At 38.3% G+C, this 24,909-nt stretch overlaps 1 protein-coding gene across 2 annotated transcripts in view; it reads right to left on the minus strand.

Annotated features, from left to right (window-relative positions):
* alg8 (ALG8 alpha-1,3-glucosyltransferase) overlaps window positions 1-24,909 on the minus strand; it is a 29,692-nt gene that overhangs the window by 4,141 nt on the left and 642 nt on the right. Inside the window, exons 2-11 of one of the 2 annotated variants that reach the window (XM_085798285.1) lie at window positions 4,562-4,640; window positions 3,812-4,005; window positions 3,613-3,722; window positions 3,448-3,515; window positions 3,225-3,351; window positions 2,218-2,321; window positions 2,000-2,114; window positions 1,764-1,903; window positions 1,538-1,677; window positions 585-682 (exon numbers count right to left, since the gene is read on the minus strand). In XM_085798285.1, coding sequence (XP_085654411.1) covers window positions 585-682; window positions 1,538-1,677; window positions 1,764-1,903; window positions 2,000-2,114; window positions 2,218-2,321; window positions 3,225-3,351; window positions 3,448-3,515; window positions 3,613-3,722; window positions 3,812-4,005; window positions 4,562-4,640 — 1,175 coding nt within the window. Of the gene's footprint in view, window positions 1-584; window positions 683-1,537; window positions 1,678-1,763; window positions 1,904-1,999; window positions 2,121-2,217; window positions 2,322-3,224; window positions 3,352-3,447; window positions 3,516-3,612; window positions 3,723-3,811; window positions 4,006-4,561; window positions 4,641-24,909 lie in introns of both variants that reach the window. The other variant, XM_085798284.1, reaches the window with a different exon arrangement.

Genomic DNA, 24,909 nt, shown 5'->3' on the forward strand with positions numbered 1-24,909 from the left:
AAATTTTTGCACTTACTCCCGACAAGTTTTGGTTTGATAGATCCCAAATTAGGCGGAGAAAAGTGCGTACGCACAAAACGGGGGAAAGAGCGTGTAAAAAAACGTGTATCCACAATGATAAATGAGGCCCCAGGATGTTTACGACGCTACACGCTGGTGCTCATGGGAAATGGGGTTTTCCTTCAGGCAAAACACATCATGCTGCCTTTATGGCCCTGGTCTGTGCGTTCAACATGTTTATTTGTTTTATTCAAACGGAACAATAACTTATTGTTAAAGATTTAAGGCAGGGGGATAATTCACGTTTGTAATTTATTGTCATAGCAATCCCCTATTGTTGTGCTGGGATGGTGACAAGTGTCATAAGGTTGTTGTTGTTGTTGTCGTCATATGGTTGTTGTCATAGAGTGGATCTGTTCCCTAACAGTCATGTGTGTGTCTCTGTTGTGGCCTTCAGTATTGAGCTCTTTGCTGCTCCCTCCTTGTTCTCTCATTTGCTCTGAGTTTGGTTTTGTCACCTTATGATGTGGAATCTTAGCTCACATTCTTCATTTATCCGTTTCCATGGAAATAGTAGTTTTTACCTGCAGAGGTGAAGAGCAGTGGGAACAGGGAATAGTGGCCTGTGGTGCTCAGGACCAGGAAGATGCCAGCATCTTCTCTGCTCTCCACTGCCAGGATGCTACAGGAAGAGAAGAGAAACAACATTTTATTTATTTATTTTGGCTTCTCAAATAGACTCAGGGAGTCACCGACCGGCCAGCATTTGTCGTAGCAGATTTTGAAAATTGTCAAAATGTCACAAATTGTGTTATCAAAACAAAAATCTGATAATACATAAATTGCATCTTGACAGCACGTAAATGTTGGTGAATTGTTTTAATGATAAGTGATTTGCTTCTCAAGAGAAAATCTGATGTTTAAAAAAATGCCACTCTTACATTGACTTCAGTTGTTCCCATGAGAGCAGAATTTAAAATGTTCTCAAAAATTCAAAATTCATTCAATTCAAAATTGATATTTGCCAAACTTCATCAACCACGACTCCAAAATATTGTCAATTTTTTCAGGAAGATTGAAAATGTATTTACCAAGAATTGGATGGTATATGTTTACAGTCAAACGTTTTCATGCACTGTAGGCTCAATTTTCGATAAATCAAAAATCTGTATGAATTGTTTGTGGAGGACGGTCTGAAGATGCTCTCTAGCAAGTTTGGTGTCAATTGAGCAAAAATTGTGGGAGGAGATTTTACGTTTTACATTTATTTTAAAAACAGAGTGATGGACTTCATAATTTGTAATGAGTTTAAGTGGACAAAAGTTTCAGCAGTATCGGGGCTACATTTTGGTGAAGTTTCAAAACTGTAGCATGTACCGTTGCTTTGGTAGAAATTTTCAAAGTTTTTAAATTTAAACACTTTTTGATGAACTAGATAATGAATCAGAATTTTTGCTTCTGTTCCCACTCTGCTCTAAAACTTCAGGGATTTCCTGTGATTAATGATGAATTAATGAGATGTGAGAATGTCAGAAACCTGAGGGGCAGGATGGCAATAAGGATGGCCTTCTCATGGACATGCCAGCCAAACATGAAGGAGCCCAGAGCACAGAGCAGCAGGCAGCGCAGAAAACCCCGAGCGCCCCGAGGACGGTGCCAGATCGACGCCACAGCCGGCTGAGCGAGATATTGAGAGAGAGAGAAGATTAGCATCGCTACTGAGGGGAACCCTTCCCTTGACCTCCGACCTCTAGGTCTCTCACCAGGATGGACAGCAGGGTGCAGACGAGTGTGACGGACGGAGAGACAGAGGGGAGGACGGAGTGCTGGAATTCCTGGACCAACCCGCCTGTCATTGACGCTCTGGGAAGCTCCGTCTCCTCCAGCAACTTCAGGCGAAGTCCTGAAACACATCAACACAGGCTCGGGTCCAACACCAATACTGAATCTTCTACCCCACCGCAGCCCAAAAGGCAAGGAGGAGGAGGAGACGTCTCACCAAGTGTTGTCAGGATCTTGTCCAGCACATTGTAGAGGGCCCAGACGTTCGGGGCCCAGTAGGCGTGACAGAGGCCCCGCTTGAAGGGGAAGAGCCGGGACAGCACCTGTGGGAGCTGGCCCTAGAGGAAACACAACAGCACTTCAGCTTCAGTATGTCAGTAAGTGCGTACACTGAGGGCTGTGCCCAAACTCCAACATGTGTAATAGAAAACCCACCATGACAACAAAGGGGCCGAAGGACAGAGCACAGACACAGACTACAATGGATCCAAGAGCGAGCAGACGCAGTGGACTGAAACTGCTCCACCGGATAGAACCATCTGAAACACACAGTCACTATGGTTACTGTTTCCGTGTTGATGGGGGTCTGCTAGGTCGAGTCTCTGATGTTGGTGGATTAGAAAACATTAGTAATGAGAGCAGAAACGGATGTTTGCACAGATTCCTCTCAACATAAAAAGAAAGAAAAAAAATGTACACTTGCCTTAGGCCAGGGAATTATCATTGTCATTGCTCAACCTTTTGTTTGCACTTGATGGGCTATTGGTCTCCCATTGTCATACAGAGCCAAAATGCAGCTGGCTATTCAACTTTGAGGACTGTTTTGTTGGAATGTTTTGGCCTGATTTTCTCCTGAGCTATCTTCTGTTACCATTTCATCAACAGCAGCGTTGGGCAAATAACTCTGGAAAAATAATTTAATGACAGGTAGTTCCAATGACTACTGTACTCTTAAAAGTAATCACATTACTGTTCTAATAACTTTAATTCAAAAGTAATTAGTTAGATTACAAGTTACAGTACTAGTTACTCGCGAACAGTGTGCTCCCGCTGGCTCATTGAAACAGCCAATCATATCCCTGGACGCTATGAGTGACAGCCAGTCATTGAACAGCTTTGCCATGTGTTTGTTTGATGGCAACAGACCTCTGTACTATCTATTCCACTTGAGAGGAAAAAAACGGATTTGGGCCACTTGAACCATGTAGTGTAGCCTGTGTTTCTAACCATCATTCATACATTCATCTTCATTAGTACATTAGTAGAATGGCAAGCAATGAAGGCATTAATGTCCTCAGAACTTACTGTAGTGCATAAGAGTTACAAATGAACATTAAATGGAATACCAGGTTTACTGTCGTCAACACTAATATTCTGCAAATTTTTATAATCAGCGTATACAATTATGTTGGTAATTGTTGCAGCCCCAGTGTTTGTGTGACCTTTGTGGTTGTGGGTGAAGCAGTAACTCCTCAGCAGGTAGACACCGTATGCTGGAGCCACGTACAGGTAGATATGCTTCAGGTTGATCAGGAGGGAGAACAGCAGCGCACCCTGCAGATGCTGAGACTGTCGCACACAAACACAAACAACACAAACAACAACATGAAACTGAGTTTTAAACCAAAAATAAGTTCATGAAGATGAAACATTTGAAGCTCAAACCTGCAAGTGTTTCGCCACTGACAACAACAGGAAACCAAACAGAAAACCATTATACTGGAAGTGAATGTCTGAGAAATGTTTAAGGATGTTCATCATTGTTACTCTCAAACACAGACACTCTCACACACACACACACACACCCTCACACACACACACAGAGGATACGGTCTACAATGAGGAGGCCAAAGTTCCAGAGCAGCAGGACAGCCAAGACAAAGGACGGCTGGTTCAGGACATCCCGAGAGCCCTTGTGCCCCTGAACGCACCTGCAGCACCTGACCAGAGACAGAGACAATCAGCACAGACCTGTTGGAGGATTTCCAGACTAAAACTCCACAGAATTATTCCATGAGATGGGACTCACTCTCTGACAGCAAAGATGAAGAGCAGGTCAGTGACAATGACTGACAGTCTCTGGAACAGAACCGTGGACGGGCTAGCGTAGTTGAGGTTCTGCACCAGCAGCATGTTCCTATCAAAGCTCTGAGCCGCCTGGGAAAGACCAAACTCGAACCAGGCGAACAGAGGGGGGTAGTCCAGGGTCCACTCAGATGTATTCTGCAGCACAGAGAAAATAATAATACTAATAACAACAACGATAATAATAATAAATGAAGAGTTCATTTGCAAAAGCAGATAAATGCCATTTTGAAAAAAATGAGCTGATGCTTTTGGATTATTCTTTGCATAGTGATGTTTTCAATAAAGCTTTATTTTTTGAGCTATGTCTAGTTAAGGCAGTGCTGGGAAAAAAATGGTAGCCACACAAAAAAATTGACACTTTGGCCACAATTTGGACATTTTCACTTAGGGGTATACTCACTTTTGTTTCCAGCGTTTTAGACATTAATGGCTGTGTGTTGAGTTATTTTAAGGGGACAGCAAATTTACACTGTTACACAAGCTGTAGGCTGACTACTTTACATTGTATCAAAGTGTCATATCTTCAGTGTTGTCTCATGAAAAGATATAATAAAATATTTACACAAATGTGAGGGGTGTACTGACTTTTGTGAGATACTGCAACTAGAGGAAATAAGGTTTTAGTGTCAACTCCAGAAGTCCGAACCTGGCTGTTGATAAATTCAATGAGAAGCCCCTCACGCACACTCACCTCATAGTACCACCTGGACACTGGCAGATTGTGTGTGATGGCCAACCAGTTCCTGTGCACCTCAAAGTCTGTGGAATGACTGACACAGCAACAGAAAAACACTTTAAACCAAACTTTAAAAAACTGCCTTTTTACTGTAGACTCACTTACAGCGCCTTTTTAGAACACGTACAAGTACAAACGTAGATGATTGGCAGGTGGGTTAAGGTGGCAGTTGGTAATTTAGTGCACTGACCAGTGACCACCATCCACCTGCCAGTTTTTAACTGCGGTCAAGTGAGCCGTCGTTCTTCCTCGCGGAGTCAAGCCAGCCGCACAAACATTTGAACTGCGCCCGTATCATAGAACTTACGGTAAATTCTCCGAGTCCACTGACGAAGCTAACGCTAGTTCAGAACCAAGCGAGATGACTTCCGGTTTTCAAAATAAGACGCGGATAATACAAATGCAAGGGGTGTGTGTGTGTGTGTGTGTGTGTGTGTGTGTGTGTGTGTGTGTGTGTGTGTGTGTGTGTGTGTGTGTGTGTGTGTGTGTGTGTTCCCGTGTACCTACCTAACAGGGCCTTATGAATTTTAAACAGGAAAAGAGCCTTATACTCCATTTTTACTGTGCAGTAACATGACTTTGGCCCATAAGTTCTGGCAATACTTGGTACAGGTGACTTCAGGACCACCCTGGCTACTTCCACAGTCATTATCAAACAATTTTACTGTACCATTTTGGGGAAATTAAACCTCAAAGTTGCATCTCTAGTTTTTTGGTTTTTTCCTTTACAGGAAAAGTGCCTCATACTCCATTTTTACTGTACAGTAACATGACTTTGGCCCATACGTTCTGGCAAAGCTTGGTTAAGGTGACTTCAGGACCACCCTGGCTATTTCCTCAGTCATTATCAAACAATTTTACTGTATCATTTTGGAGAAATTAAACCTCAAAGTTGCATCTCAGTTTTTTTTAAACAGGAAAAGTGCCTCATACTCCATTTTTACTGTACAGTAACATGACTTTGGCCCATAAGTTCTGGCAATACTTGGTTAAGGTGACTTCAGGACCACCCTGGCTACTTCCTCAGTCATTATCAAACAATTTTACTGTATCATTTTGGAGAAATTAAACCTCAAAGTTGCATCTCAGTTTTTTTTAAACAGGAAAAATGCCTTATACTCCATTTTTACTGTACAATAACATGACTTTGGCCCATAAGTTCTGGCAATACTTGGTACAGGTGACTTCAGGACCACCCTGGCTACTTCCACAGTCATTATCAAACAATTTTACTGTATAATTTTGGAGAAATTAAGCCTCAAAGTTGCATCTCTAGTTTTTTTGTTTTTTTCTTTACGGGAAAAGTGCCTCATACTCCATTTTTACTGTACAATAACATGACTTTGGCCCATAAGTTCTGGCAATACTTGGTTAAGGTGACTTCAGGACCACCCTGGCTACTTCCACAGTCATTATCAAACAATTTTACTGTATCATTTTGGAGAAATTAAGCCTCAAAGTTGCATCTCAGTTTTTTTTAAACAGGAAAAATGCCTTATACTCCATTTTTACTGTACAGTAACATGACTTTGGCCCATAAGTTCTGGCAATACTTGGTACAGGTGACTTCAGGACCACCCTGGCTACTTCCACAGTCATTATCAAACAATTTTACTGTATCATTTTGGAGAAATTAAACCTCAAAGTTGTATCTCAGTTTTTTTTAAACAGGAAAAGTGCCTCATACTCCATTTTTACTGTACAATAACATGACTTTGGCCCATAAGTTCTGGCAATACTTGGTACAGGTGACTTCAGGACCACCCTGGCTACTTCCTCAGTCATTATCAAACAATTTTACTGTATAATTTTGGAGAAATTAAACCTCAAAGTTGCATCTCTAGTTTTTTTGTTTTTTTCTTTACGGGAAAAGTGCCTCATACTCCATTTTTACTGTACAGTAACATGACTTTGGCCCATAAGTTCTGGCAATACTTGGTACAGGTGACTTCAGGACCACCCTGGCTACTTCCACAGTCATTATCAAACAATTTTACTGTATCATTTTGGAGAAATTAAGCCTCAAAGTTGCATCTCAGTTTTTTTTAAACAGGAAAAATGCCTTATACTCCATTTTTACTGTACAATAACATGACTTTGGCCCATAAGTTCTGGCAATACTTGGTACAGGTGACTTCAGGACCACCCTGGCTACTTCCTCAGTCATTATCAAACAATTTTACTGTATCATTTTGGAGAAATTAAACCTCAAAGTTGCATCTCAGTTTTTTTTAACAGGAAAAGTGCCTCATACTCCATTTTTACTGTACAATAACATGACTTTGGCCCATAAGTTCTGGCAATACTTGATACAGGTGACTTCAGGACCACCCTGGCTACTTCCACAGTCATTATCAAACAATTTTACTGTATAATTTTGGAGAAATTAAGCCTCAAAGTTGCATCTCTATTTTTTTTGTTTTTTTCTTTACGGGAAAAGTGCCTCATACTCCATTTTTACTGTACAATAACATGACTTTGGCCCATAAGTTCTGGCAATACTTGGTTAAGGTGACTTCAGGACCACCCTGGCTACTTCCTCAGTCATTATCAAACAATTTTACTGTATAATTTTGGAGAAATTAAGCCTCAAAGTTGCATCTCAGTTTTTTTTAAACAGGAAAAATGCCTTATACTCCATTTTTACTGTACAGTAACATGACTTTGGCCCATAAGTTCTGGCAATACTTGGTACAGGTGACTTCAGGACCACCCTGGCTACTTCCACAGTCATTATCAAACAATTTTACTGTATCATTTTGGAGAAATTAAACCTCAAAGTTGCATCTCAGTTTTTTTTAAACAGGAAAAATGCCTTATACTCCATTTTTACTATACAGTAACATGACTTTGGCCCATAAGTTCTGGCAATACTTGGTACAGGTGACTTCAGGACCACTCTGGCTACTTCCACAGTCATTATCAAACAATTTTACTGTATCATTTTGGAGAAATTAAACCTCAAAGTTGCATCTCAGTTTTTTTTAAACAGGAAAAATGCCTTATACTCCATTTTTACTGTACAGTAACATGACTTTGGCCCATAAGTTCTGGCAATACTTGGTACAGGTGACTTCAGGACCACCCTGGCTACTTCCACAGTCATTATCAAACAATTTTACTGTATAATTTTGGAGAAATTAAGCCTCAAAGTTGCATCTCTAGTTTTTTTGTTTTTTTCTTTACGGGAAAAGTGCCTCATACTCCATTTTTACTGTACAATAACATGACTTTGGCCCATAAGTTCTGGCAATACTTGGTTAAGGTGACTTCAGGACCACCCTGGCTACTTCCACAGTCATTATCAAACAATTTTACTGTATCATTTTGGAGAAATTAAGCCTCAAAGTTGCATCTCAGTTTTTTTTAAACAGGAAAAATGCCTTATACTCCATTTTTACTGTACAGTAACATGACTTTGGCCCATAAGTTCTGGCAATACTTGGTACAGGTGACTTCAGGACCACCCTGGCTACTTCCACAGTCATTATCAAACAATTTTACTGTATCATTTTGGAGAAATTAAACCTCAAAGTTGTATCTCAGTTTTTTTTAAACAGGAAAAGTGCCTCATACTCCATTTTTACTGTACAATAACATGACTTTGGCCCATAAGTTCTGGCAATACTTGGTACAGGTGACTTCAGGACCACCCTGGCTACTTCCTCAGTCATTATCAAACAATTTTACTGTATAATTTTGGAGAAATTAAACCTCAAAGTTGCATCTCTAGTTTTTTTGTTTTTTTCTTTACGGGAAAAGTGCCTCATACTCCATTTTTACTGTACAGTAACATGACTTTGGCCCATAAGTTCTGGCAATACTTGGTACAGGTGACTTCAGGACCACCCTGGCTACTTCCACAGTCATTATCAAACAATTTTACTGTATCATTTTGGAGAAATTAAGCCTCAAAGTTGCATCTCAGTTTTTTTTAAACAGGAAAAATGCCTTATACTCCATTTTTACTGTACAATAACATGACTTTGGCCCATAAGTTCTGGCAATACTTGGTACAGGTGACTTCAGGACCACCCTGGCTACTTCCTCAGTCATTATCAAACAATTTTACTGTATCATTTTGGAGAAATTAAACCTCAAAGTTGCATCTCAAGTTTTTTTTAACAGGAAAAGTGCCTCATACTCCATTTTTACTGTACAATAACATGACTTTGGCCCATAAGTTCTGGCAATACTTGATACAGGTGACTTCAGGACCACCCTGGCTACTTCCACAGTCATTATCAAACAATTTTACTGTATAATTTTGGAGAAATTAAGCCTCAAAGTTGCATCTCTATTTTTTTTGTTTTTTTCTTTACGGGAAAAGTGCCTCATACTCCATTTTTACTGTACAATAACATGACTTTGGCCCATAAGTTCTGGCAATACTTGGTTAAGGTGACTTCAGGACCACCCTGGCTACTTCCTCAGTCATTATCAAACAATTTTACTGTATAATTTTGGAGAAATTAAGCCTCAAAGTTGCATCTCAGTTTTTTTTAAACAGGAAAAATGCCTTATACTCCATTTTTACTGTACAGTAACATGACTTTGGCCCATAAGTTCTGGCAATACTTGGTACAGGTGACTTCAGGACCACCCTGGCTACTTCCACAGTCATTATCAAACAATTTTACTGTATCATTTTGGAGAAATTAAACCTCAAAGTTGCATCTCAGTTTTTTTTAAACAGGAAAAATGCCTTATACTCCATTTTTACTGTACAGTAACATGACTTTGGCCCATAAGTTCTGGCAATACTTGGTACAGGTGACTTCAGGACCACCCTGGCTACTTCCACAGTCATTATCAAACAATTTTACTGTATAATTTTGGAGAAATTAAACCTCAAAGTTGCATCTCTAGTTTTTTTGTTTTTTTCTTTACGGGAAAAGTGCCTCATACTCCATTTTTACCGTACAGTAACATGACTTTGGCCCATAAGTTCTGGCAATACTTGGTACAGGTGACTTCAGGACCACCCTGGCTACTTCCACAGTCATTATCAAACAATTTTACTGTACCATTTTGGGGAAATTAAACCTCAAAGTTGCATCTCTAGTTTTTTTGTTTTTTTCTTTACGGGAAAAGTGCCTCATACTCCATTTTTACTGTACAATAACATGACTTTGGCCCATAAGTTCTGGCAATACTTGGTACAGGTGACTTCAGGACCACCCTGGCTACTTCCTCAGTCATTATCAAACAATTTTACTGTATCATTTTGGAGAAATTAAGCCTCAAAGTTGCATCTCAGTTTTTTTTTTAAACAGGAAAAATGCCTTATACTCCATTTTTACTGTACAGTAACATGACTTTGGCCCATAAGTTCTGGCAATACTTGGTACAGGTGACTTCAGGACCACCCTGGCTACTTCCACAGTCATTATCAAACAATTTTACTGTATCATTTTGGAGAAATTAAGCCTCAAAGTTGCATCTCAGTTTTTTTTTAAACAGGAAAAATGCCTTATACTCCATTTTTACTGTACAGTAACATGACTTTGGCCCATAAGTTCTGGCAATACTTGGTACAGGTGACTTCAGGACCACCCTGGCTACTTCCACAGTCATTATCAAACAATTTTACTGTATCATTTTGGAGAAATTAAACCTCAAAGTTGCATCTCAGTTTTTTTTAAACAGGAAAAATGCCTTATACTCCATTTTTACTGTACAGTAACATGACTTTGGCCCATAAGTTCTGGCAATACTTGGTACAGGTGACTTCAGGACCACCCTGGCTACTTCCACAGTCATTATCAAACAATTTTACTGTATAATTTTGGAGAAATTAAGCCTCAAAGTTGCATCTCTAGTTTTTTTGTTTTTTTCTTTACGGGAAAAGTGCCTCATACTCCATTTTTACTGTACAATAACATGACTTTGGCCCATAAGTTCTGGCAATACTTGGTACAGGTGACTTCAGGACCACCCTGGCTACTTCCACAGTCATTATCAAACAATTTTACTGTATCATTTTGGAGAAATTAAACCTCAAAGTTGCATCTCAGTTTTTTTTAAACAGGAAAAATGCCTTATACTCCATTTTTACTGTACAGTAACATGACTTTGGCCCATAAGTTCTGGCAATACTTGGTACAGGTGACTTCAGGACCACCCTGGCTACTTCCACAGTCATTATCAAACAATTTTACTGTATCATTTTGGAGAAATTAAGCCTCAAAGTTGCATCTCTATTTTTTTTGTTTTTTTCTTTACGGGAAAAGTGCCTCATACTCGATTTTTACTGTACAATAACATGACTTTGGCCCATAAGTTCTGGCAATACTTGGTACAGGTGACTTCAGGACCACCCTGGCTACTTCCACAGTCATTATCAAACAATTTTACTGTATAATTTTGGAGAAATTAAGCCTCAAAGTTGCATCTCAGTTTTTTTTAAACAGGAAAAATGCCTTATACTCCATTTTTACTGTACAGTAACATGACTTTGGCCCATAAGTTCTGGCAATACTTGGTACAGGTGACTTCAGGACCACCCTGGCTACTTCCACAGTCATTATCAAACAATTTTACTGTATAATTTTGGAGAAATTAAGCCTCAAAGTTGCATCTCAGTTTTTTTTAAACAGGAAAAATGCCTTATACTCCATTTTTACTGTACAGTAACATGACTTTGGCCCATAAGTTCTGGCAATACTTGGTACAGGTGACTTCAGGACCACCCTGGCTACTTCCACAGTCATTATCAAACAATTTTACTGTATAATTTTGGAGAAATTAAGCCTCAAAGTTGCATCTCAGTTTTTTTTAAACAGGAAAAATGCCTTATACTCCATTTTTACTGTACAGTAACATGACTTTGGCCCATAAGTTCTGGCAATACTTGGTACAGGTGACTTCAGGACCACCCTGGCTACTTCCACAGTCATTATCAAACAATTTTACTTTATAATTTTGGAGAAATTAAGCCTCAAAGTTGCATCTCAGTTTTTTTTAAACAGGAAAAATGCCTTATACTCCATTTTTACTGTACAGTAACATGACTTTGGCCCATAAGTTCTGGCAATACTTGGTACAGGTGACTTCAGGACCACCCTGGCTACTTCCACAGTCATTATCAAACAATTTTACTGTACCATTTTGGGGAAATTAAACCTCAAAGTTGCATCTCTAGTTTTTTTGTTTTTTTCTTTACGGGAAAAGTGCCTCATACTCCATTTTTACCGTACAGTAACATGACTTTGGCCCATAAGTTCTGGCAATACTTGGTACAGGTGACTTCAGGACCACCCTGGCTACTTCCACAGTCATTATCAAACAATTTTACTGTATCATTTTGGAGAAATTAAGCCTCAAAGTTGCATCTCTAGTTTTTTTGTTTTTTTCTTTACGGGAAAAGTGCCTCATACTCCATTTTTACTGTACAGTGACATGACTTTGGCCCATAAGTTCTGGCAATACTTGCTACAGTTTTTTTTTTTAATACTTTATTTACAGTTTATCATTTTACAAAACTGTACAAAACATACCACATAGGAACATTCAAACATAAAAGGGAACAGAGAGAGAGAGAAAAAAAAAAATAAAATAAAATAAAATAAAATAAAATAAAAATCAAAAAGGGGAAGGGGCTGCCAGATATTTTTAAATTTACCCTTTACATATACTTGCTACAGTTGACTTCAGGACTACCCTGGCTACTTCCTCAGTCATTATTAAACATTTTTACTGTATCATTTTGGATAAATTAATCCTCAAATTTGTATCTGGAGCTTGTTTTCAACAACTAAATCGATATAAACGTATCAATTCACAATAGTTATTTGGTAACGATCCAACGCATCACCGCATGCGCAAATGACATGCCCTGTTAATTGACACCTCCACGACGACGTACACTGGATCTCCACTTGATTACAAGAATGGCTGCAAAAAAAGGGTAAGTGGGGCTTTCAAATAATTTCCAATGTTATGTGGGTAAAAGACACTGCATTTATTGTCTACATATTTTTCAATTATAATTATGTGGCTTAAATAAAGGGCGTCATCACAAATATTTTTTAATTGGCTAAATAGTCTATCACCTTGGGTCAACTGACACACGTGGTTAGCTCACAGACACATGCACATTGTAGGTTATAGGCCTAGCTATTGTAATTAGTGAAATGCCTTATTCTGGCTTTAAAAAAAAAAAAAGTTTAGCTACTGGACAGAGTAATATGATACATACATCTATGTAATATTGTAATAAATTATGTAGCCGTCTGTATTGCTGCTGTCGGCCTTAGACACCTGGGGCCCCATTTCAATAGCCTATTTCATATGAGGCCCTACTCAGTTAAACATAGAATTATTTGCCATGTGCCCATGTGTCGCTGATGCTTTAAACCCTGAAAGGAGGTAATAAACGCACTATTTATGCATTCCAGGTTCGCATAACACATTAAGTAAAGGACAAGAAACCATGCAGGACTTAGCAGAAAAAACTATTTGAAGTTGGTTTTCGTCCAAAACCAAAATCATTATGACATTTTCAGACATGAACAGGTATCCTCAACAAAAACTTCAGGCTTTATCAATATTCTGAATTTAAATTGGCAACAAAAGCAATTAGAGAAAAGCGCTCCGCGTTATTTCAGCACCACGGACAGACACACGCTTCACACACGCTTCACACGCTGTCGGTGCTGCGGTGCTGGAGCAGCCACTGGAGGCAGACGGACAGACGTCTCCGCCATTATTACAATAAAATCTGCCAATAATATCAAATTTCAGTTGTGCTATTGCTTTTATTTCAGGACGTAGGCCATAAATTGCCTGTTTGGAGGCATTTAACCTGAGGGGAAAAAAAGAAAAGAGGAGGAAAGTGGAAAAAAGAAAAGAGAAAAAAGTGTTCAGAGTGCTCAAAAACATATGGCGAAAGGTGCTATTTGGTGGGAACATAGATGAAAAAGAAAAAAGGGAGAAAGTGACGTCAGACGTCAATCATCAAGTTGCGCAACTGGCCGCACGTCAGGAGGAAAGCAGGAAAAACAAAAGGACATTAGAAACGCCTGTACCAAGTATTGCCAGAACTTAAAAACTGAGATGCAACTTTGAGGCTTAATTTCTCCAAAATGATACAGTAAAATTGTTTGATAATGACTGTGGAAGTAGCCAGGGTGGTCCTGAAGTCACCTGTACCAAGTATTGCCAGAACTTATGGGCCAAAGTCATGTTATTGTACAGTAAAAATGGAGTATAAGGCATTTTTCCTGTTTAAAAAAAACTGAGATGCAACTTTGAGGCTTAATTTCTCCAAAATGATACAGTAAAATTGTTTGATAATGACTGTGGAAGTAGCCAGGGTGGTCCTGAAGTCACCTGTACCAAGTATTGCCAGAACTTATGGGCCAAAGTCCTGTTATTGTACAGTAAAAATTGAGTATAAGGCATTTTTCCTGTTTAAAAAAAACTGAGATGCAACTTTGAGGCTTAATTTCTCCAAAATGATACAGTAAAATTGTTTGATAATGACTGAGGAAGTAGCCAGGGTGGTCCTGAAGTCACCTTAACCAAGTATTGCCAGAACTTATGGGCCAAAGTCATGTCACTGTACAGTAAAAATGGAGTATGAGGCACTTTTCCCGTAAAGAAAAAAACAAAAAAACTAGAGATGCAACTTTGAGGCTTAATTTCTCCAAAATGATACAGTAAAATTGTTTGATAATGACTGTGGAAGTAGCCAGGGTGGTCCTGAAGTCACCTGTACCAAGTATTGCCAGAACTTATGGGCCAAAGTCATGTTATTATACAGTAAAAATGGAGTATGAGGCACTTTTCCCGTAAAGAAAAAAAAAAAAAAAAACTAGAGATGCAACTTTGAGGCTTAATTTCTCCAAAATGATACAGTAAAATTGTTTGATAATGACTGTGGAAGTAGCCAGGGTGGTCCTGAAGTCACCTGTACCAAGTATTGCCAGAACTTATGGGCCAAAGTCATGTTACTGTACGGTAAAAATGGAGTATGAGGCACTTTTCCCGTAAAGAAAAAAACAAAAAAACTAGAGATGCAACTTTGAGGTTTAATTTCCCCAAAATGGTACAGTAAAATTGTTTGATAATGACTGTGGAAGTAGCCAGGGTGGTCCTGAAGTCACCTGTACCAAGTATTGCCAGAACTTATGGGCCAAAGTCCTGTTATTGTACAGTAAAAATGGAGTATAAGGCATTTTTCCTGTTTAAAAAAAACTGAGATGCAACTTTGAGGCTTAATTTCTCCAAAATGATACAGTAAAATTGTTTGATAATGACTGAGGAAGTAGCCAGGGTGGTCCTGAAGTCACCTTAACCAAGTATTGCCAGAACTTATGGGCCAAAGTCATGTCACTGTACAGTAAAAATGGAGTATAAGGCATTTTTCCTGTTTAAAAAAAACTGAGATGCAACTTTGAGGCTTAATTTCTCCAAAATTATACAGTAAAATTGTTTGATAATGACTGTGGAAGTAGCCAGGGTGGTCCTGAAGTCACCTTAACCAAGTATTGCCAGAACTTATGGGCCAAAGTCATGTTATTGTACAGTAAAAATGGAGTATGAGGCACTTTTCCCGTAAAGAAAAAAACAAAAAAACTAGAGATGCAACTTTGAGGCTTAATTTCTCCAAAATTATACAGTAAAATTGTTTGATAATGACTGTGGAAGTAGCCAGGGTGGTCCTGAAGTCACCTGTACCAAGTATTGCCAGAACTTATGGGCCAAAGTCCTGTTATTGTACAGTAAAAATGGAGTATAAGGCATTTTTCCTGTTTAAAAAAAACTGAGATGCAACTTTGAGGCTTAATTTCTCCAAAATGATACAGTAAAATTGTTTGATAATGACTGAGGAAGTAGCCAGGGTGGTCCTGAAGTCACCTTAACCAAGTATTGCCAGAACTTATGGGCCAAAGTCATGTCACTGTACAGTAAAAATGGAGTATAAGGCATTTTTCCTGTTTAAAAAAAACTGAGATGCAACTTTGAGGCTTAATTTCCCCAAAATGGTACAGTAAAATTGTTTGATAATGACTGTGGAAGTAGCCAGGGTGGTCCTGAAGTCACCTGTACCAAGTATTGCCAGAACTTATGGGCCAAAGTCATGTTACTGTACGGTAAAAATGGAGTATGAGGCACTTTTCCCGTAAAGAAAAAAACAAAAAAACTAGAGATGCAACTTTGAGGTTTAATTTCTCCAAAATTATACAGTAAAATTGTTTGATAATGACTGTGGAAGTAGCCAGGGTGGTCCTGAAGTCACCTGTACCAAGTATTGCCAGAACTTATGGGCCAAAGTCATGTTACTGTACAGTAAAAATGGAGTATAAGGCATTTTTCCTGTTTAAAAAAAACTGAGATGCAACTTTGAGGTTTAATTTCTCCAAAATGATACAGTAAAATTGTTTGATAATGACTGTGGAAGTAGCCAGGGTGGTCCTGAAGTCACCTGTACCAAGTATTGCCAGAACTTATGGGCCAAAGTCATGTTACTGTACAGTAAAAATGGAGTATAAGGCATTTTTCCTGTTTAAAAAAAACTGAGATGCAACTTTGAGGCTTAATTTCCCCAAAATGGTACAGTAAAATTGTTTGATAATGACTGTGGAAGTAGCCAGGGTGGTCCTGAAGTCACCTGTACCAAGTATTGCCAGAACTTATGGGCCAAAGTCATGTTACTGTACAGTAAAAATGGAGTATAAGGCATTTTTCCTGTTTAAAAAAAACTGAGATGCAACTTTGAGGCTTAATTTCTCCAAAATTATACAGTAAAATTGTTTGATAATGACTGTGGAAGTAGCCAGGGTGGTCCTGAAGTCACCTTAACCAAGTATTGCCAGAACTTATGGGCCAAAGTCATGTTATTGTACAGTAAAAATGGAGTATGAGGCACTTTTCCCGTAAAGAAAAAAACAAAAAAACTAGAGATGCAACTTTGAGGCTTAATTTCTCCAAAATTATACAGTAAAATTGTTTGATAATGACTGTGGAAGTAGCCAGGGTGGTCCTGAAGTCACCTGTACCAAGTATTGCCAGAACTTATGGGCCAAAGTCCTGTTATTGTACAGTAAAAATGGAGTATAAGGCATTTTTCCTGTTTAAAAAAAACTGAGATGCAACTTTGAGGCTTAATTTCTCCAAAATTATACAGTAAAATTGTTTGATAATGACTGTGGAAGTAGCCAGGGTGGTCCTGAAGTCACCTGTACCAAGTATTGCCAGAACTTATGGGCCAAAGTCATGTTACTGTACAGTAAAAATGGAGTATAAGGCATTTTTCCTGTTTAAAAAAAACTGAGATGCAACTTTGAGGCTTAATTTCTCCAAAATTATACAGTAAAATTGTTTGATAATGACTGTGGAAGTAGCCAGGGTGGTCCTGAAGTCACCTGTACCAAGTATTGCCAGAACTTATGGGCCAAAGTCATGTTACTGTACAGTAAAAATGGAGTATAAGGCATTTTTCCTGTTTAAAAAAAACTGAGATGCAACTTTGAGGTTTAATTTCTCCAAAATGATACAGTAAAATTGTTTGATAATGACTGTGGAAGTAGCCAGGGTGGTCCTGAAGTCACCTGTACCAAGTATTGCCAGAACTTATGGGCCAAAGTCATGTTACTGTACGGTAAAAATGGAGTATGAGGCACTTTTCCCGTAAAGAAAAAAACAAAAAAACTAGAGATGCAACTTTGAGGTTTAATTTCCCCAAAATGGTACAGTAAAATTGTTTGATAATGACTGTGGAAGTAGCCAGGGTGGTCCTGAAGTCACCTGTACCAAGTATTGCCAGAACTTATGGGCCAAAGTCATGTTACTGTACAGTAAAAATGGAGTATAAGGCATTTTTCCTGTTTAAAAAAAACTGAGATGCAACTTTGAGGCTTAATTTCTCCAAAATTATACAGTAAAATTGTTTGATAATGACTGTGGAAGTAGCCAGGGTGGTCCTGAAGTCACCTTAACCAAGTATTGCCAGAACTTATGGGCCAAAGTCATGTTATTGTACAGTAAAAATGGAGTATGAGGCACTTTTCCCGTAAAGAAAAAAACAAAAAAACTAGAGATGCAACTTTGAGGCTTAATTTCTCCAAAATTATACAGTAAAATTGTTTGATAATGACTGTGGAAGTAGCCAGGGTGGTCCTGAAGTCACCTGTACCAAGTATTGCCAGAACTTATGGGCCAAAGTCCTGTTATTGTACAGTAAAAATGGAGTATAAGGCATTTTTCCTGTTTAAAAAAAACTGAGATGCAACTTTGAGGCTTAATTTCTCCAAAATGATACAGTAAAATTGTTTGATAATGACTGAGGAAGTAGCCAGGGTGGTCCTGAAGTCACCTTAACCAAGTATTGCCAGAACTTATGGGCCAAAGTCATGTCACTGTACAGTAAAAATGGAGTATAAGGCATTTTTCCTGTTTAAAAAAAACTGAGATGCAACTTTGAGGCTTAATTTCTCCAAAATTATACAGTAAAATTGTTTGATAATGACTGTGGAAGTAGCCAGGGTGGTCCTGAAGTCACCTTAACCAAGTATTGCCAGAACTTATGGGCCAAAGTCATGTTATTGTACAGTAAAAATGGAGTATGAGGCACTTTTCCCGTAAAGAAAAAAACAAAAAAACTAGAGATGCAACTTTGAGGCTTAATTTCTCCAAAATTATACAGTAAAATTGTTTGATAATGACTGTGGAAGTAGCCAGGGTGGTCCTGAAGTCACCTGTACCAAGTATTGCCAGAACTTATGGGCCAAAGTCCTGTTATTGTACAGTAAAAATGGAGTATAAGGCATTTTTCCTGTTTAAAAAAAACTGAGATGCAACTTTGAGGCTTAATTTCTCCAAAATGATACAGTAAAATTGTTTGATAATGACTGAGGAAGTAGCCAGGGTGGTCCTGAAGTCACCTTAACCAAGTATTGCCAGAACTTATGGGCCAAAGTCATGTCACTGTACAGTAAAAATGGAGTATAAGGCATTTTTCCTGTTTAAAAAAAACTGAGATGCAACTTTGAGGCTTAATTTCCCCAAAATGGTACAGTAAAATTGTTTGATAATGACTGTGGAAGTAGCCAGGGTGGTCCTGAAGTCACCTGTACCAAGTATTGCCAGAACTTATGGGCCAAAGTCATGTTACTGTACGGTAAAAATGGAGTATGAGGCACTTTTCCCGTAAAGAAAAAAACAAAAAAACTAGAGATGCAACTTTGAGGTTTAATTTCTCCAAAATTATACAGTAAAATTGTTTGATAATGACTGTGGAAGTAGCCAGGGTGGTCCTGAAGTCACCTGTACCAAGTATTGCCAGAACTTATGGGCCAAAGTCATGTTACTGTACAGTAAAAATGGAGTATAAGGCATTTTTCCTGTTTAAAAAAAACTGAGATGCAACTTTGAGGTTTAATTTCTCCAAAATGATACAGTAAAATTGTTTGATAATGACTGTGGAAGTAGCCAGGGTGGTCCTGAAGTCACCTGTACCAAGTATTGCCAGAACTTATGGGCCAAAGTCATGTTACTGTACAGTAAAAATGGAGTATAAGGCATTTTTCCTGTTTAAAAAAAACTGAGATGCAACTTTGAGGCTTAATTTCCCCAAAATGGTACAGTAAAATTGTTTGATAATGACTGTGGAAGTAGCCAGGGTGGTCCTGAAGTCACCTGTACCAAGTATTGCCAGAACTTATGGGCCAAAGTCATGTTACTGTACAGTAAAAATGGAGTATAAGGCATTTTTCCTGTTTAAAAAAAACTGAGATGCAACTTTGAGGCTTAATTTCTCCAAAATTATACAGTAAAATTGTTTGATAATGACTGTGGAAGTAGCCAGGGTGGTCCTGAAGTCACCTTAACCAAGTATTGCCAGAACTTATGGGCCAAAGTCATGTTATTGTACAGTAAAAATGGAGTATGAGGCACTTTTCCCGTAAAGAAAAAAACAAAAAAACTAGAGATGCAACTTTGAGGCTTAATTTCTCCAAAATTATACAGTAAAATTGTTTGATAATGACTGTGGAAGTAGCCAGGGTGGTCCTGAAGTCACCTGTACCAAGTATTGCCAGAACTTATGGGCCAAAGTCCTGTTATTGTACAGTAAAAATGGAGTATAAGGCATTTTTCCTGTTTAAAAAAAACTGAGATGCAACTTTGAGGCTTAATTTCTCCAAAATTATACAGTAAAATTGTTTGATAATGACTGTGGAAGTAGCCAGGGTGGTCCTGAAGTCACCTGTACCAAGTATTGCCAGAACTTATGGGCCAAAGTCATGTTACTGTACAGTAAAAATGGAGTATAAGGCATTTTTCCTGTTTAAAAAAAACTGAGATGCAACTTTGAGGCTTAATTTCTCCAAAATGATACAGTAAAATTGTTTGATAATGACTGAGGAAGTAGCCAGGGTGGTCCTGAAGTCACCTTAACCAAGTATTGCCAGAACTTATGGGCCAAAGTCATGTCACTGTACAGTAAAAATGGAGTATAAGGCATTTTTCCTGTTTAAAAAAAACTGAGATGCAACTTTGAGGCTTAATTTCCCCAAAATGGTACAGTAAAATTGTTTGATAATGACTGTGGAAGTAGCCAGGGTGGTCCTGAAGTCACCTGTACCAAGTATTGCCAGAACTTATGGGCCAAAGTCATGTTACTGTACGGTAAAAATGGAGTATGAGGCACTTTTCCCGTAAAGAAAAAAACAAAAAAACTAGAGATGCAACTTTGAGGTTTAATTTCTCCAAAATTATACAGTAAAATTGTTTGATAATGACTGTGGAAGTAGCCAGGGTGGTCCTGAAGTCACCTGTACCAAGTATTGCCAGAACTTATGGGCCAAAGTCATGTTACTGTACAGTAAAAATGGAGTATAAGGCATTTTTCCTGTTTAAAAAAAACTGAGATGCAACTTTGAGGTTTAATTTCTCCAAAATGATACAGTAAAATTGTTTGATAATGACTGTGGAAGTAGCCAGGGTGGTCCTGAAGTCACCTGTACCAAGTATTGCCAGAACTTATGGGCCAAAGTCATGTTACTGTACAGTAAAAATGGAGTATAAGGCATTTTTCCTGTTTAAAAAAAACTGAGATGCAACTTTGAGGCTTAATTTCCCCAAAATGGTACAGTAAAATTGTTTGATAATGACTGTGGAAGTAGCCAGGGTGGTCCTGAAGTCACCTGTACCAAGTATTGCCAGAACTTATGGGCCAAAGTCATGTTACTGTACAGTAAAAATGGAGTATAAGGCATTTTTCCTGTTTAAAAAAAACTGAGATGCAACTTTGAGGCTTAATTTCTCCAAAATTATACAGTAAAATTGTTTGATAATGACTGTGGAAGTAGCCAGGGTGGTCCTGAAGTCACCTTAACCAAGTATTGCCAGAACTTATGGGCCAAAGTCATGTTATTGTACAGTAAAAATGGAGTATGAGGCACTTTTCCCGTAAAGAAAAAAACAAAAAAACTAGAGATGCAACTTTGAGGCTTAATTTCTCCAAAATTATACAGTAAAATTGTTTGATAATGACTGTGGAAGTAGCCAGGGTGGTCCTGAAGTCACCTGTACCAAGTATTGCCAGAACTTATGGGCCAAAGTCCTGTTATTGTACAGTAAAAATGGAGTATAAGGCATTTTTCCTGTTTAAAAAAAACTGAGATGCAACTTTGAGGCTTAATTTCTCCAAAATTATACAGTAAAATTGTTTGATAATGACTGTGGAAGTAGCCAGGGTGGTCCTGAAGTCACCTGTACCAAGTATTGCCAGAACTTATGGGCCAAAGTCATGTTACTGTACAGTAAAAATGGAGTATAAGGCATTTTTCCTGTTTAAAAAAAACTGAGATGCAACTTTGAGGCTTAATTTCTCCAAAATTATACAGTAAAATTGTTTGATAATGACTGTGGAAGTAGCCAGGGTGGTCCTGAAGTCACCTGTACCAAGTATTGCCAGAACTTATGGGCCAAAGTCATGTTACTGTACAGTAAAAATGGAGTATAAGGCATTTTTCCTGTTTAAAAAAAACTGAGATGCAACTTTGAGGTTTAATTTCTCCAAAATGATACAGTAAAATTGTTTGATAATGACTGTGGAAGTAGCCAGGGTGGTCCTGAAGTCACCTGTACCAAGTATTGCCAGAACTTATGGGCCAAAGTCATGTTACTGTACGGTAAAAATGGAGTATGAGGCACTTTTCCCGTAAAGAAAAAAACAAAAAAACTAGAGATGCAACTTTGAGGTTTAATTTCCCCAAAATGGTACAGTAAAATTGTTTGATAATGACTGTGGAAGTAGCCAGGGTGGTCCTGAAGTCACCTGTACCAAGTATTGCCAGAACTTATGGGCCAAAGTCATGTTACTGTACAGTAAAAATGGAGTATAAGGCATTTTTCCTGTTTAAAAAAAACTGAGATGCAACTTTGAGGCTTAATTTCTCCAAAATTATACAGTAAAATTGTTTGATAATGACTGTGGAAGTAGCCAGGGTGGTCCTGAAGTCACCTTAACCAAGTATTGCCAGAACTTATGGGCCAAAGTCATGTTATTGTACAGTAAAAATGGAGTATGAGGCACTTTTCCCGTAAAGAAAAAAACAAAAAAACTAGAGATGCAACTTTGAGGCTTAATTTCTCCAAAATTATACAGTAAAATTGTTTGATAATGACTGTGGAAGTAGCCAGGGTGGTCCTGAAGTCACCTGTACCAAGTATTGCCAGAACTTATGGGCCAAAGTCCTGTTATTGTACAGTAAAAATGGAGTATAAGGCATTTTTCCTGTTTAAAAAAAACTGAGATGCAACTTTGAGGCTTAATTTCTCCAAAATGATACAGTAAAATTGTTTGATAATGACTGAGGAAGTAGCCAGGGTGGTCCTGAAGTCACCTTAACCAAGTATTGCCAGAACTTATGGGCCAAAGTCATGTCACTGTACAGTAAAAATGGAGTATAAGGCATTTTTCCTGTTTAAAAAAAACTGAGATGCAACTTTGAGGCTTAATTTCTCCAAAATTATACAGTAAAATTGTTTGATAATGACTGTGGAAGTAGCCAGGGTGGTCCTGAAGTCACCTTAACCAAGTATTGCCAGAACTTATGGGCCAAAGTCATGTTATTGTACAGTAAAAATGGAGTATGAGGCACTTTTCCCGTAAAGAAAAAAACAAAAAAACTAGAGATGCAACTTTGAGGCTTAATTTCTCCAAAATTATACAGTAAAATTGTTTGATAATGACTGTGGAAGTAGCCAGGGTGGTCCTGAAGTCACCTGTACCAAGTATTGCCAGAACTTATGGGCCAAAGTCCTGTTATTGTACAGTAAAAATGGAGTATAAGGCATTTTTCCTGTTTAAAAAAAACTGAGATGCAACTTTGAGGCTTAATTTCTCCAAAATGATACAGTAAAATTGTTTGATAATGACTGAGGAAGTAGCCAGGGTGGTCCTGAAGTCACCTTAACCAAGTATTGCCAGAACTTATGGGCCAAAGTCATGTCACTGTACAGTAAAAATGGAGTATAAGGCATTTTTCCTGTTTAAAAAAAACTGAGATGCAACTTTGAGGCTTAATTTCCCCAAAATGGTACAGTAAAATTGTTTGATAATGACTGTGGAAGTAGCCAGGGTGGTCCTGAAGTCACCTGTACCAAGTATTGCCAGAACTTATGGGCCAAAGTCATGTTACTGTACGGTAAAAATGGAGTATGAGGCACTTTTCCCGTAAAGAAAAAAACAAAAAAACTAGAGATGCAACTTTGAGGTTTAATTTCTCCAAAATTATACAGTAAAATTGTTTGATAATGACTGTGGAAGTAGCCAGGGTGGTCCTGAAGTCACCTGTACCAAGTATTGCCAGAACTTATGGGCCAAAGTCATGTTACTGTACAGTAAAAATGGAGTATAAGGCATTTTTCCTGTTTAAAAAAAACTGAGATGCAACTTTGAGGTTTAATTTCTCCAAAATGATACAGTAAAATTGTTTGATAATGACTGTGGAAGTAGCCAGGGTGGTCCTGAAGTCACCTGTACCAAGTATTGCCAGAACTTATGGGCCAAAGTCATGTTACTGTACAGTAAAAATGGAGTATAAGGCATTTTTCCTGTTTAAAAAAAACTGAGATGCAACTTTGAGGCTTAATTTCCCCAAAATGGTACAGTAAAATTGTTTGATAATGACTGTGGAAGTAGCCAGGGTGGTCCTGAAGTCACCTGTACCAAGTATTGCCAGAACTTATGGGCCAAAGTCATGTTACTGTACAGTAAAAATGGAGTATAAGGCATTTTTCCTGTTTAAAAAAAACTGAGATGCAACTTTGAGGTTTAATTTCTCCAAAATGATACAGTAAAATTGTTTGATAATGACTGTGGAAGTAGCCAGGGTGGTCCTGAAGTCACCTGTACCAAGTATTGCCAGAACTTATGGGCCAAAGTCATGTTACTGTACAGTAAAAATGGAGTATAAGGCATTTTTCCTGTTTAAAAAAAACTGAGATGCAACTTTGAGGCTTAATTTCCCCAAAATGGTACAGTAAAATTGTTTGATAATGACTGTGGAAGTAGCCAGGGTGGTCCTGAAGTCACCTGTACCAAGTATTGCCAGAACTTATGGGCCAAAGTCATGTTACTGTACAGTAAAAATGGAGTATGAGGCACTTTTCCCGTAAAGAAAAAAACAAAAAAACTAGAGATGCAACTTTGAGGCTTAATTTCTCCAAAATTATACAGTAAAATTGTTTGATAATGACTGAGGAAGTAGCCAGGGTGGTCCTGAAGTCACCTGTACCAAGTATTGCCAGAACTTATGGGCCAAAGTCATGTTATTGTACAGTAAAAATGGAGTGTAAGGCATTTTTCCTGTTTAAAAAAAACTGAGATGCAACTTTGAGGCTTAATTTCTCCAAAATGATACAGTAAAATTGTTTGATAATGACTGAGGAAGTAGCCAGGGTGGTCCTGAAGTCACCTGTACCAAGTATTGCCAGAACTTATGGGCCAAAGTCATGTTACTGTACAGTAAAAATGGAGTATGAGGCACTTTTCCTGTAAAGGAAAAAACAAAAAAACTAGAGATGCAACTTTGAGGTTTAATTTCCCCAAAATGGTACAGTAAAATTGTTTGATAATGACTGTGGAAGTAGCCAGGGTGGTCCTGAAGTCACCTGTACCAAGTATTGCCAGAACTTATGGGCCAAAGTCATGTTACTGTACAGTAAAAATGGAGTATAAGGCTCTTTTCCTGTTTAAAATTCATAAGGCCCTGTTAGGTAGGTACACGGGAACACACACACACACACACACACGGGAACACAAGCGCGCGCGCGCGCGCATACACACA

This window comes from Trachurus japonicus, chromosome 14 (genome assembly GCF_045865225.1).
Source record: "Trachurus japonicus isolate A0001 chromosome 14, Traja_1.0".
Taxonomy (NCBI): domain Eukaryota; kingdom Metazoa; phylum Chordata; class Actinopteri; order Carangiformes; family Carangidae; genus Trachurus; species Trachurus japonicus.